Source organism: Chlorocebus sabaeus, chromosome 18 (genome assembly GCF_047675955.1).
Source record: "Chlorocebus sabaeus isolate Y175 chromosome 18, mChlSab1.0.hap1, whole genome shotgun sequence".
NCBI lineage: Eukaryota > Metazoa > Chordata > Mammalia > Primates > Cercopithecidae > Chlorocebus > Chlorocebus sabaeus.
This window is the reverse complement of record NC_132921.1, coordinates 16,255,541-16,270,420: the sequence shown is the minus strand read 5'-3', so window position 1 is coordinate 16,270,420 and position 14,880 is coordinate 16,255,541. Positions and strand designations below refer to the sequence as shown.

The window sequence follows — 14,880 nt, the reverse complement described above, 5'->3', positions numbered from 1 at the left end:
CAAAGACTGCTCCCGCCTCGGAGCCCTTGTAGCTGCTGTTCCCCTGACTCAGGATGTGTGGCCCACAGACAAGCACGCTGCTGCTTTTCCCACATTCCCACTTTCTGTCTCTCTGCTCATGTATCAGAGAGACCTTCTCTGACTATCCAGTTGGAATTACCTTGCATTCCTCCTCCTCTTTATGCTCTGCTTTGATTTTATTATTTATTTATTTATTTATTTATTTATTTATTTATTTATTTATTTTGAGACAGAGTCTCACTCTGTCACTCAGGCTGAAGTGCAATAGTGTGACATCAGCTCCCTGGTTCAAGTGATTCTCCTGCCTCAGCTTCCCAAGTAGCTAGGATTACAGGCACCTGCCACCATGCCTGGCTAATTTTTGTGTTTTTAGTTGAGACGGGGTTTCACCATGTTGGCCAGGCTGGTCTTGAACACCTGACCTCAGGTGATCCACCAGCCTTGGCCTCCCAAAGTGCTGGGATTACAGGTGTGAGCCACCACACCCAGCCTGATTTTCTTTAGAGTACTTTTCCCTACATGGTAGAGATCATCTAAGTAGTTTCCTCTCCATCTCCCCAACTAAAATGAATGCTCCTTGAGGACAAGGGCTTTGTTTTGTTGACTTCTTGATCCTACTGCTTAGAGCAGAGCCTGACACATCCATGTGGTCAACAGGATTTTGGTGTTACTGCTGTGGTTATGTTATGTGATATGGCAAGAGAGACTTTGCGGATGGAATTAAGATTGCTAATCATCTGACCTTGGGGAGATTATTCTTTATTATATGGATGGGTCTGATATAATCACATGGCTTCATTTTCTCAAGAATGGAAAAGGGAGGTAGGAGAGTTCATGGAGGGAGAGATGACCAGGGAAGAAAGACACGGAGAGATGCAGTGTTGCTGGCTTTGCAGGGGAGGAAGGGGGGGCATCAGCTGGGTGTACTGGGGAAGTGGAGAGTGGCCCTCAGCTGCCAGACAGCAAGGCGATGGGAACCTCAGATATAGCACCACAAGGAACCAAATTCTGCTGATAATCAGCCTGAATGATAAAAAAAAAAAAAATGGATCCTTCCCTGGAGCCTGAAAAAGAAAGAGGCCTGTAGACACTCTGATTTTTGGCCTGTGAAACTTTAAGCAGAGACCCAACTGAGCCCACCACACTTTTAACCTATAAAAACTATGAGATAATAAATTTATGCTGTTTTAAGTATGGATGAATAAAGAAAAAAATAACAAAGCATAAAATAAATCACTAAGGTGTATTCTGGGTTTTGAGATTTGATATCCAGAAAGAACCAAATAATTTCTTAAGCTACCTGCTAATAGATGGAGAAGTAAAAAGTAAGGACATATGTACATAAGGCATACACTCAAAAGCTGTGAAATTGAATAGGTTTTTTAAAAAGATGGCTGTTGAAAAAGAGCATGAATTCTCTTTTACTTAAAGGATAATGGTTGTAGAAAAAAATGAAAAAAAGGGGGTAAAATTTGTTGGTTAATGTTTCAGTCTCAACTCCATCATTTACAAGCCCAGTGACCATATGCAAGTCACCCGAAGTTGAGATAATGATAGTATCTACCTTACAAGAATAGTAAAGAAACAAAAAAGTCATAAACTATAAGTTATTAAATATGATAACTCAACTCTCTTGTATGTACTGGAACTATTGTCCTTAGAAGAGTTCTCTTATCCAATTCTGATCATTCTGAGATGTTTATTTTTCAGAAGTGCAACTTTTCCCAAAATACTTTGGTATGATACTCACGCATATGAAACAATGTACTTTAGCATTATAAGCATACTTTAAATGAGAATATTCTCACTTCATGATTAATGTGAAAATGAGAAGCTAGCTCAAAATATTTATGGCATGTTTAAGGCTGATTAATCTTACGATCTTGAAAACATGATCATTTCACAGTTTCTAAGCTAAAATGGGATGTACATTATTGAGCTATAAAGGTCTTGGAATGAAATTTTCTCCTATATTCATACTTGTATGGGAGCTAGCATAAGAAATGGCATTTTGCTGGCTGAGCTGCAGCTCAGATGCTACTGTCTATGTGCACTGGTTGAGTGGCGAGTTGGGGTGGCTCAACATTTTCCCCAACAATGTGGATACATGTATTAATCAGCATGGGGCTTTCATTTCATCACTGGAAGAAGAGAATGTTGTCTGTCTGGGTCTGGAGACTAGGTTATAAAATGTTATGAAATTGAATAGGCTTTTAAAAAAGTTGTTGTTGAAAAAGAGTGTAGATTCTCTTTTACTTGCAGAGGGATAGATGGATGCAGTGGAGTGGCTGGCCCAGCATCTCCTTCTTGCCTGGCCTGGTGGATCCAGGTTAAGTGAGTAATGAGGGTCCAATGCTGTTGGAATGGTATTTACCAGAGGATTGTGAGCCTCTTGGCACAAGCAAATAGCAAAGTGATACAAAGTCAAAGAGGCACTTATCCCCACCACTTCTAAATGGGACTCTGGTGCTTGATGAGTCTCCGGAGACCAAACATAAGCATAAAAGAGTGTTGCAGGGACCCCCTGCCCTGCTGGTGGGAGCACATCTCAGAGCAGCCCTCGTGGAGCATGATACGCAAGACTTGGTGAAACAAAATCTGCGTCTTACAGCATGACCACTTCCGCCCTGTTCCACTCCTTTTATATAATCACAGGAACCTTCTCCATGTAGTAGAGAGTAGTTGAAAGCAACTTAGTGTTGAAAACTAGGAGAATGAATAAGTAAAACGAGATGCATGCATGCTATACAATAATGCCAATCACTCAGAAACAATGGGTTATATGAACATACTGCAACATAGATGAACTTTAAAATAGTGTTCAATTTTAAAAGTTAAAAACAGAATGGAAACCACAATTCATTATCATTAATGGAAATAAAATCATTGCATATTTTAAAGGATCAAACCTACCAAGCAAAGTGGGTGCCATGAGGGGAAGGGGAAGAGAATGGGAGTTAAAGCTATAAGAGTAAACAGTGACGTTAGCATTATGAAACCAACCCGTAAAATTGGAGTTGAAGAAATAAACTGGCCGTGGGTTATGTGCTTATAATATAATTTAGTCCTTTATTTAAAAATGATATACTTGTCCTTATTTTGTTTAAATATGATTCCCTCCATTTGCTTGCCAAATCTGGATGGATTGTAAGAGGTAAACATAAGATTAATAAAGCACCAAGATGACACTAAATACCTGTTGATATCTAGCTAGCAGCCTTGATTTCCTTATATAGTAGTAGATGGCCTAGTATCTGAAAAGTATTGATGGTGTGTATACATATACCATATATATGTGTGTATATATATATACACACACCTACCATCAATATACATATTATGTATGTGTATATATGTGTGTGTATACACACACAGAGATAATTCTTCATTCAAACATGGTAGAAATTTGGAGAAATTTTGCAAATACAGGTGAATTTAAAAAGTAAGAATATTGTTTCCTGAAACACCATAAATTTCTCCTCTTTGTGAATTACATACAGTGCTTGCTAATTATACAAAGAAGATTTGCCTCTTTATCAAATTCTTTTTATGCTGTCTTTGGCTTCTTGAGGCCAGTGCTGATTGGAAAAGAAGAAACTGGCCTTCTATTAATATCTACCTTGCTTTATTTTTTTCTGTCCCATAAAGAGATTCTTATAAAGGAAGTTGACTAGAGTTGGTAAATTATTTATGCTCTATAGAATTAGGTTTTGTTGCCAATTGCCTTATTTGTTTTACTTTCTGAGGTCGGGAGAATAACGACCCCTAAAGATGTTCACATCCTAATCTCTGTAACCTGTGAATATGCTACTTTACATGACAAAGGAGAATGGGGCATTAAGAAGATGGAATTAAGGTTGTTAATTAGGAGAATTTAAAATAGGAAGAGTAGCCCAGCTTAACCAGGTGGACCCAATGTAATCATAAGTGTTTTTAACAGTGGAAGAGAGAGAGTTCATAATTAGAGGGGGATTGAGACTATGAGAGAACTGACATGGAACGTGAAAAAAGGGGGCCATGAGCCAAGGAATATGGGCAGCCTCTAGAAACTGGAAAAAGCAGGAAAATGCACTTTCCCCTGGAATCTCCACAAGAGAATGCAGTGCTACTGAAACCTTGTTTTTTGCCCAGCGAGACCTGTATCAGACATGTAATTTACAGAACTATACATTATTAATGATTAATTTTTTTTTTTGAGACGGAGTTTTGCTCTTGTCACCCAGGCTGGAGTGCAATGGTATGATTTCAGCTCACTGCAATCTCTGCCTCCAAGGTTCAAGTGATTCTCCTGCCTCAGCCTCCTGAGTAGCTGGGATTACACGTGCCCACCACCACACCCAGATAATTTTTTTATATTTTTAGTGAAGACAGGGTTTCAACATGTTGGCCAGGCTGGTCTCAAACTCCTGACCTCAGGTGATCCGCCTGCCTTGGCCTCCCAAAGTGCGGGGATTACAGGCATGAGCCACCACATCTGGCCAGAACTGTGCATTATCAAAACTGTGTTGCTCTAAGCCACTAAGTTTGTGGTAACTTACAGCATCAGAAGAAAATTAATGCAGTCTCTGGGTTTTTGTTGTTATACAGGCATAATCATATGGCTCTATAATGATATGCCCTCAAAGTTAGGTTAGCAATACCTAGTGAGAACATTTCTCTTTTTGTAGGGTTCACTTGTTTTTGAAAATCATTAATTTTTGGACTCACAAGATAGATTGCAGACAAAACTGCTAGAAAAATGTGGAGTGCTTATTAGTCATTTCAAAAAGAAGAAAAAACTCAATGTGAAATACTAGTATTTTATGGAAAGAACAAACCACAAGCTATCTTAGTCATTTAAAAAAACTCTGAAAGACAATTAACTTTTATTTTAGGTTAATTTCAAAGTTTTAGTCAGCACTGAGTTAATTTTGTTCAAGATTATCTAGTGGCCAAAATAAGTTATGGTTGATGCCTGGATTAAGAAAGCTTTTTTAGAATAGTAGTATTAGACAAATATGTCCACCATAGCACAGATTAATTATAAAGAAACCTAATTTGTTTAGAGAATGGAATGTCCAAAGATAACAGTGTGACTATCCCAAGAAACAACTATATCAAGAAACAAGTCAGACTGTGTGTGTGTAAATACGCAATGAAAGCTTATGACCGGTGAATGTGGTTGTAAGATGTAGCTTAAGTGACCAGCATTCCTTCCAGGTTGAATACCAGGGTGTTGTGGCACCCCAAAAAGCAGAGATGTGAGAGATTTGATTGACCTGGTGCCCCAACAGTCATCCCCAAGTGAGACAGCCAGATATAACCAGCATACATTGCAGAATACCTGACCAGCTCCCACCAGCGGGGCTTCTGTGGGCAAAGAAAGATTGAATTGACCTTTCCTAAGGTTCCATTAAAGTATTCATTAATGGAGAAGAATTGGAAAGCATTAAGATGCCTACATCTTTCCAGACACTAGAAAGTAGAATGCTATATTTAAGTAGAGACATGTTTTAACACATGCTGTTGGGGACTAGAGTAATGAAAATGCTGAGAATTTCTCTAGCAGACTTGGACCAAGGTTGAGAGGGGAGGTTTAAGTGTGTGTGTGTTTATTATATTGAACCACTGTTAATAAGGAGTGGATCTCCTGCTGAAAACTAAAGGGGATGCTTTTAGTTCAGCTTCACATATTAGCAAGTCAATTTGTATGTTTTTCAGAATGTTTCTTTTTTTAACAGAATTATTTTATCACACTACTTTCCCAACTCTTTGCTTCTTCAGAAAGTACACATACAAATTGCATAATGGAAAGCTATATATTTAGTCTAAAAGAATCATAGAACTTACTTGAGGTCCAGTAATTTTGAACACCTCCCCCAATGCCACATGAAAATTTTGGAATATTTAAGCATTATGTGGTTGCTATGGTAGTACAATCTCAGTCTTATTCATTCCCTTCAGCAAATGAAAACTCACAGATATCTTTAAACAAATTCGATACCTTATAAAGATTATAGCAAATAGGTGTGCTATTTTTATGTGGCAGCATAAGAATTTTAGCCATCAAACTGGCACTATTCTACAGTAATGTTAAAGGTGGATAAAGTTTATTGAATGAGTTTATGTGAGTTAAAGTATTGAAGACATTTACATACATTTGCGTGTATGTAACACTTTCTCTAAGAAACTCCACAATGCTATATCTGCTCTATCTTCTGTTTTTAACATTGCGAGTAAATTGGACTCAAAATTTACTGATTTGTACAACTGTTATACAAATACATAACTATATTTCTTGTAACTCATTTCATCTTGTCCACCCCTATTCTGGCTGAAAATGTCTGGCTTTGTCCACCAAGGATGTCTCAGTCTCTCTTGAATTAAAATGTGTCAGCTTGAGTTAATTACTCAGTATTTTAGTTGCTCTCCCTCTTTCTCCCACATTGCACCCGGATGCAAAGGGAAATCTACAGAATATGATGACATGGATTGATAGGTAGAGGGGGCCTGGGGGAGGGGGCTGCTTAAGTGACTACAGCTGTCATAATTCATAACTGGTTTTCTCATGTTGGTCAAGGACCAAGCCTCCTGTGTGAATTCAGCCTGCATCTTGCCCAGGTTGGTGCAGCTGGTTTGGGCCTTCTACAGTGAAGTCCTTTTGTCCTTATATTTGGTGACCAGTGAACACCATTCGCAATAGTACACATTCTGTCTGGGACATCTGGTAACATCATATGGAACATCACATCTCAGATGTATGTTCTCAGATGCTGTGCTGACCACGGGGCCCCTAGGAGACATGGTTTTCCAGGTCTTCCAGGAGACAAGGGATCTTCCAGGTTGTGTCCAGGGAAGTAAGAAAGAAGCTTCCTATCTAGGATCTCCACTCATCCTCAAATGTTTCTGGAAGTCTTTATTGCAGTCTCTCTTCTGAGATTCAGTTCAGAGGGAAGAGAGGAGAGTAAAGTCTAACCTCATGTCTCTCTCTCTGTCTCTTTCATGCCTCAGCATCTGAACCTATAGTGACCAGAAGAAATTTCTTCCTGTGGGATGCAAACTTTCCTTATCTCAGATATCTTTATGTCTTTTCACTAGGACTAACTGTAAAACTATGTTCAGATGTGTAAGCTTTGCTCTTAATATGAAAAATGCATTTTTTTTCTTGTTATATAATCACCCCACATACCCTTAAGCAAGCCAAACTTGCAACTCACTGTCTTATAAGGGAATTTAATGATGTCTAATGAGGCCTCCAAAGTGGAACAAGGTTCCCTTTCTCTAGGCTGTCTCCAAAGAAGTGGGGAGGGAAAGCAAGATGGGGGGTTATCTCCTGATTTAGGCTCTTTCTAAAAAGTTGGAAGGAAAAATATCTTTATCTTTCTTGGCTATTCTTTTTCTTAGAGCCACACTTGAGGTTTTCTACATACAGTGGCCACAAGGCAGCTGTTGGTCAATGTGTTTTACTTTCTTTTTCTTCAAAGTTGTAAGTAGGGAGAGGGTCTTTTTACAAGTACCTTGTGAAGGGCAGTCTGGTTCCTCTGGTGTGGCCAATCTTAGGCTTTCAGGATGCCTCAGCTGGTTTCAGTGGTCCTGGAATCTGAGTTGGACAAAAGGCAGCCTGGATTTATACTTGTGCCATTCTGTGAGTCACTGGCCAATCTGAGAAGTAGCACTAGGGAAAAACTAACTCACAAGAAAGGGATCTTGAGAGACTAAATTGGAGACAAGTTCACAGGAAGGGGGTGTGGAAATCAGAGTCCATCATTTCCTGGACCAGCTCCCAGGTGGGTTTCAGATGTCCATTGAACTGAAGGGGCAGGAACATTCTGAGAAGTTAAAGGAACATAGTGTAGAAAGATACATCGGGTAAGAAAATATATCAACCATACTCCCCTTCATGGCCATCGGTGGAAGGAATCCGTGAGTTGAGTGCCTTGTAAAATGTTTCCATAATCTCTTGGGGAGTGGCAGGAATGAATTTCTCACCATGGGATGGAAAGAGCCATCTACTAAAGACACCACTTGTGAAAAAGCGAGCACCCAATTCACTCCTCATAGCTGGGAGCCTTTATCTGAAGTCATTGAACTTCTAGAGAAACCATCGATGGTAACCAGGGTGATTTTTCACGCAAGCATGTGTGCGTGTGCCTCTGCGCATTTTCTCAGGAGAGATTCTGGGGCTTTCCGCAGATTCTCAGAAGAGTGCCTCACTGAAAAATATCAAGGGCCATTAGATGAATGGAAATGTTGCGCTAACAAGTAACATAAAACTTGATGCCTTAAAACCCTTTTCTCTTTCCCAGAAATTCCAGTCAAACAGAGCAATGTCACTGATCACAAAGTTCATTTCTATTTTCAGGAATCCCTTCTGTGATAAAACTCATTCAAAAATGTCCACTTAAAAGAGAATAACAATAAAAAACAACAACAAAAGAGAACAAAGTCTTGCCTTGGGTGTTTTGTGGACACTCTCATAAGGGCATTTACTACCAACAAGCAAGGAATGAAGAATATCTTTAAATCACTGACATTCCTTATAGGGTGTCCAGCTTTGGAAATTCATTTGTGAGCCAAGAAGTGTGTGCGTGAGGATGAGCAGTGGCTTATGATAAATAACTTACTGTAAAGGGCAAGTTTCAGTGAGGAATTAACGATTCGTCCTCAGGAGGCCTTTATTTACTATTAAAAACCTGAGTGCCTTTTGCTGTTAGCAGGCTGATACTTACAGGGAAATTGATTCTCTTCACAGAATTTCCCGACGGTCCCAATAAGCCATTAAGTGCTCCTGGCCTTACCTTCCTTGGTTTAGTAGCTGCTCTGCCGTGGTCAGCATCGTTTTCTCTGCAGCAATTAGTGGCAATAAGTGGGAGCTCGCACAATTGATGGTGTAATATGCCTGGACAGTGTGCAAGCAGCAGTTATGAAATGCTTCATCGAGCAGAGCTCTTGTACTCAATGCCTCCCTCCCATCAGTTTTCCAGGTAGCAGAGCCTAATGAAGGCACACAGCAGGTGGTGCAGGGACTGGAGGAGCTCCAGCGCGGAGCTTTCTGTCCTAGTCAGGACTAGACTTTGTTTAACAGGCCTGCTGTGGATCCCTTCATCTACCACCCCAACTGATACAACTCAATTAATCCTGAAAGGTTTTGAAGAAGAGGCTTTTCCGTCTGTCTCTGACAGCGTTTTTGTGTTCTAGCATTCCTTCTTGATTTTTTTTTTTTTTTTTGGAATTTCTATCTCTCTGTTTATAGTCCCCATCTGTTCCTGCATGTTGTCTACTTTTGCATTAGAATCTCTAGCATATTAATCCTAATTGTTTTAAATTCACAATCTCATAATTCCAACATCCCTGCCTTATGGGATTCTAGTCCTGATGCTTGCACTGTCTCTTTCGGATGGTTTATTATTATTATTATTATTATTATACTTTAAATTCTGGGATACATGTGCAGAACATGCAGGTTTGTTACATAGGTATACACATGCTATGGTGGTTTGCTGCACCCATCAACCAGTCATCTACGTTAGGTATTTCTCCTAATGCTCTCCCTCCCTTAGCCCCCCACCCTTCGAAGGGCCCTGGTGTGTAATGTTCCCCTCCCTGTGTCCGTGTGTTCTCATTGTTCATCTCCCACTTATGAGTGAGAACACGCAGTGTTTGGTTTTCTGTTCCTGGGTGAGTTTGCTGAGAATGATGGTTTCCAGCTTCAGGCTTTGCTTGTTGGTTGGTTGGTTTGCCTTTTAGTATACCTTGTGATTTTTTGTTGTTGTGTTGAAAACCAACATGATGGATGGGGTAAAAGAACCACATAAGCTTTTCACGATGTGGTGGGAAGGAGCATGTGGGTGAGTGTTGGGGATGGTACTTTCTATAGTCTTATAATTACTTCTCCACTTGTACCCTGGGCTGTGAACTTCACAAGTGCTTCTCAGTCCCCCTCCACTCCCACCACCTTAGGTGGGACAGGTTGGCGTGGGTGGGCTGGAATTGTTTTTTCCCCTTTTCCAGCAGCGGGAGGTAGAGTTGGGTACTGCCTACCTCCCAGGTCAGTTAGGGTCTGGTTAAAACTTCCATAGTTTAAGGTTGGGTGAAATAGTTTTTCTTGCGGGCAGGCCTTGTTAAGAAGAACAGAATCCTCTGGAATATTTTTAAATGATTCTCTTTCCCCTCTCCCTGCCAGAAGCATGAGTAGGATTTTCTTGGATTTTCATTGTAAGAACCTAGAGGAGCTCCCACAGGTAAAATTTACAAAACTGCAAACCACCCCCACTGCCCCCCAACTCCGCCGCTTCTATATTTGGGCTCCCCTGGAGTTTTTGACTCTCAGACTTGTCCACACCACGTCTCCAGCAATTTGTCAGTTACAATTTGGGTTTGGTGTCCACGGTGGTTTCGTGTATGGGTTTCTGCTCTGGTAAGCTATGATTCTCTATATCTGCTTGTCAGTCTCAAATTTTGGGACCTGTGGCTTGCCTTGTGACCTCACTTTTCTGACAAATCTAAGAAGGTTGTTAATTTTTTTGTTCGTTAAGCATTTTACTTGTTGGGATAGAGTGATGACTTCCAAGCCTCTTATAAACCCACAGGAGAAAACTGAAGTGATTGAAATCATGACTGACCAAGGCAGTGGCAAGAAAAGGGGCTTTGCCTTTGTAACCTTTGACGACCATGACTCCGTGGATAAGATTGTCATTCAGAAATACCATACTGTGAATGGCCACAACTGTGAAGTTAGGAAAGCCCTGTCAAAGCAAGAGATGGCTAGTGCTTCATCCAGCCAAAGAGGTCGAAGTGGTTCTGGAAACTTTGGTAGTGGTCGTGGAGGTGGTTTCGGTGGGAATGACAACTTCGGTCATGGAGGAAACTTCAGTGGTCGTGGTGGCTTTGGTGGCAGCCGTGGTGGTGGTGGATATGGTGGCAGTGGGGATGGCTATAATGGATTTGGTAATGATGGAAGCAATTTTGGAGGTGGTGGAAGCTACAATGATTTTGGCAATTACAACAATCAGTCTTCAAATTTTGGACCCATGAAGGGAGGAAATTTTGGAGGCAGAAGCTCTGGCCCCTATGGCGGTGGAGGCCAATACTTTGCAAAACCACGAAACCAAGGTGGCTATGGCGGTTCCAGCAGCAGCAGTAGCTATGGCAGTGGCAGAAGATTTTAATTAGGAAACAAAGCTTAGCAGGAGAGGAGAGCCAGAGAAGTGACAGGGAAGCTACAGGTTACAACAGATTTGTGAACTCAGCCAAGCACAGTGGTGGCAGGGCCTAGCTGCTACAAAGAAGACATGTTTTAGGCAAATACTCATGTGTATGGGCAAAAAACTCGAGGACTGTATTTGTGACTAATTGTATAACAGGTTATTTTAGTTTCTGTTCTGTGGAAAGTGTAAAGCATTCCAACAAAGGGTTTTAATGTAGATTTTTTTTTTTTTTTTGCACCCATGCTGTTGATTGCTAAATGTAATAGTCTGATCGTGACGCTGAATAAATGTCTTTAAAAAAAAAAAAACAAAACCCACAGGAAACAAGAAGGCTGACTTATTTGAGTACAAAAATTTAATTCATTCATTATATTTTATAAAAAGATTTTGGAAACCTTTCTCTGCTGTAAAAGGAGCCTCTCTAAGCATTTCCACTATCCTCATGGTTTAATTACTCAGTATATGCAGATGATTCTCTATATTATGTCTCTGACCCTGACTCTCTGCTATGCTATATATCTGCATGTCCATCTTGCTACCAGGTTGATATATTTGAATAAGCAAACCTCAGACTCACACGTCCACAGCTGCAGTCAATATTTCCTTGTCCCTATTCTGGGATCTTTACTTGCCTCCTGCTCTTCTCACAGCCTCTGTGTTCCTAATCAGTGGTGCTGACATTTACCCAGTTCCCCATGTCAAGAAAATAACAACTTATCTTTCTAGACTGCTAATCTCTCACTGTCCCACATCCAGGCAATGAATAGGACCCGCTGCTTTTACTTCCTGAGTGTTTCTTGGACGCATTTCCCATCTCCACACTGTTACCATGGTTTTAGCTTGAGTCACGTGGACTCGTTCCTGGATATTGCAAAAGTCTCTTATGTCTCCATATCTTCAAAGTCACTCTTACATAATCTCCTCCACACACTACACAGAGTGTCCTCTCCACAGCTACACATTGCAGAAGTCACCAAATTTGGTTACTTATTCTTTTCCACAGTCTAATCTCCATTCCACTGTACTGTGTTCCTTTTTAAGATGTTATCGTGTCTCATTAATTAGGACAGCATAGTCTGATTTCCTCCTCATAGAACTAGCAACAGTTTCTCATTCTTTCTTGGTCCCTAGTCCACGTCCCTCTCCTTCAAGTGATTGGTCCTCATTGCAGCCTGCCTGTAAATACGTGCAGGCTGATGGCCTGACCGCCTTCTCAGACCGCACACACAGGCTTTTGTGCAACTACCATGTACACGCTCACGGATCTGAATTATCTTTAGTGCAAATGTCTTTGCTGAAATGCAGCTGTGCCTAGGACCAGAATTCCAAATACGACATGGCTCCAATTGAGCTCCCCACTTTGTTCCCAATCCCGCTTTTCTTTCTGTTCATGTGTTTCCTGTGGTAGAGTTAACATTATCATCCACCCACTTGCCCAGCTCAGCATACAGCATCCACAGACCCATACCCAGTCTTCTTTTTACTTTAGAGACAGTAATTCCCTGGGCAATTCCCTCTTGTCCCTATGGTTCTAAATAATATCTAAGTGCTGATAGCTCCAAAACCCCTACCTCCAGCCTGGAACTCTTTCATACGTAACTCCCTGCTTAATACCTCTACTTGGTAGGCAAAATCATACTTACTGTTTTGGTATTCTTTAATACTACTCCGACATTACTCCTTCCCATCTTGGTTAATGGTACCATCTTCCCATGTCTCTGGCTCAAAACAGAGGAGTCCAGCTTGATACCTTTTGTTCTTACTTCTCACACCCATTCTATCAGCCCATCCTATCAGCGTTGTGTCCCCTGAATTCTAAACCAAACCACTTCTCATCATGTCTCCTGCTTCTACGCAAAGTCATTTGTTTTTACCTGGATTACTGTAGTGATCCCTTGATTTGACGTCCTGATTCTACTCTTATTCCCCATTCCCCCAGTGAAATGCACACAGAGGCTAAAGAGATTTTTTGAAAAGAAAATGTCAACTTATATCATTTCCTTGCTTAAAATCCTCACATTGCTGCTCGTTAAAATTAGATTACAACGCACATGCATTACTAGGACCTAAAAATCGTATGGCTCTGGCTTCTGCCTACTCACTCTCCCTTCCCACTTGTTTACTCTTCTCATTTACCTTTGTTCTCACTCTTGAATAGTTTATGCTTTTTCTGATCTCAGGGACTTGGCATAAGGTTTTATTGATCCTCGAACACTCTTTTCTAGAGACTTGCATGACTCTTTCACACCATTCAAATCTTGACTCAAATGTCCTGTTTTCAGAAACATATGCCTGACCTACCAATCTAAGGAGGCTTTGCAATCCTTTCCTGCTATTTATTATGTCACTGTACTGCTCATTTTATTGCTAGCCCTGGCTACCTTCTGAAATAATCTAATTCACTGATTTGTTTATGTAGTTAGTATCTGCTTCTCACCAAGCCCATCTTCCACCAGGCCATAAACTACGTAATGACAGGAATTTTGCCTAACTTCTTCACCATTTTTATTTTTAGGCCCTAGAAGCTTGGAGAGCATGTAGTAGATGCTCATTAAATACTTGTTGAATAAATTTAAAAGTTTACAACTTCATTTTCTTTCTTTTTCAAATCTAATGTGCATTTCATTAAATCCTGTTTTTTCATCTCTTATGTATCTCTGACAGTGACTCACCTCTCCAGCCTCACTGTTCCTAACATAGTTTAGGTCTCCATCATCTCTCCTCTATACTGCTGAAATAACCTTATTTTTCTTGCCCACAGTTGTACTTCTCTCAGCCAATTCCTTAAAACATAGCCAGAGTAATCTCTGTACAATGCAAACTTATTGGTGTTTTTGTGTAGCTTAAACTATTTCATTGGCTTACCATTGCTTTTAGGATAAAATCTGAACTCGTTTGTGTGATTTCCAAGGGGTCCATGATCCAATCCCTGCTTAATCCTTCTCTCTCCCTACCTTGATCTTTGACCTTTCCTGGTTCCTAGAAAAGTGTTCTCTCTTGAATCTGGAGCAGAGAATGCATCTCTTCTCTCCACTCTTCCTTCTCACCTGTCTAGTTAAAACTGTACTTCAAATCTCACTTGAGTAGGCACCTCCTTCAGAAACTCACCACTGACCAGCCAATGCTGTGCCGAGTACTTCCATAAGTGAGCACAAAGAACTTTGTTTCCTCTATCTCAGAAGTTAACACTTGGTATTCTAATTATATCCATCTAAAAGAGTTTAGTGGTTGAGAGCAGAGACTCTGGTGTTGGACGGAGTGGGTTCACATTAGCGGAACAGGAAGCCCTGGCCTCGCTGGCCTCTACTCTCTAGAAAACCCTCTAGTGGTTTTCACCCCCTTCCTTCCCCTCTATCTTCATGACTCTCAACCCAAGTGTTTGTGGGCCTGGAGTGAGGGGGGTAGGGTACTTGTGAGGATATTGATTTCTCGGAGGATGGCGGATAAGAGATAAGTATGGAGGAGGGTATCCGTGGTGACGAGGTGGATTTGACTTAAATATGCTACGTAATATTAAGGATGGACAGTATTGGTCAATATCCCTGGGGGGTTGGGTGTTATGTGGGGGTTAGAGTTGATGTGTTACTTGTATTTTTGAATATCTTGTTTAAGACGTGCCAGTCAGTTTGTGGTTTTTTTTTTTTTTTTTGTACATATCGTGCTGTATCTTTAG

The 14,880-nt window shown here is 40.7% G+C and overlaps 2 protein-coding genes across 2 annotated transcripts in view; one reads left to right on the top strand and one right to left on the bottom strand.

The window, feature by feature from the left end:
* Positions 1-7,831, bottom strand: part of LOC119620493 (putative uncharacterized protein encoded by LINC00305) — a 70,161-nt gene extending 62,330 nt beyond the window's left edge. The window contains exon 1 of the mRNA XM_037987988.2: positions 7,518-7,831. The gene's annotated coding sequence lies outside the window, so the exon portion shown is untranslated. The remainder of the gene's footprint in view (positions 1-7,517) is intronic.
* Positions 7,832-10,544: 2,713 nt separating this feature from the next.
* LOC103244143 (heterogeneous nuclear ribonucleoprotein A1-like) lies at positions 10,545-11,391 on the top strand. The gene has a single exon (XM_008013834.3). The coding sequence runs from the start codon at positions 10,560-10,562 to the stop codon at positions 11,166-11,168; it is 609 nt and encodes a 202-aa protein (XP_008012025.2). The 5' UTR covers positions 10,545-10,559; the 3' UTR covers positions 11,169-11,391.
* Positions 11,392-14,880: the final 3,489 nt, after the last annotated feature.

What these genes read in the sequence shown, in the direction of transcription:
- LOC103244143 (XM_008013834.3), top strand. Translation starts at nt 10,560, where the DNA reads ATGACTTCCAAGCCTCTTATAAACCCACAGGAGAAAACTGAAGTGATT.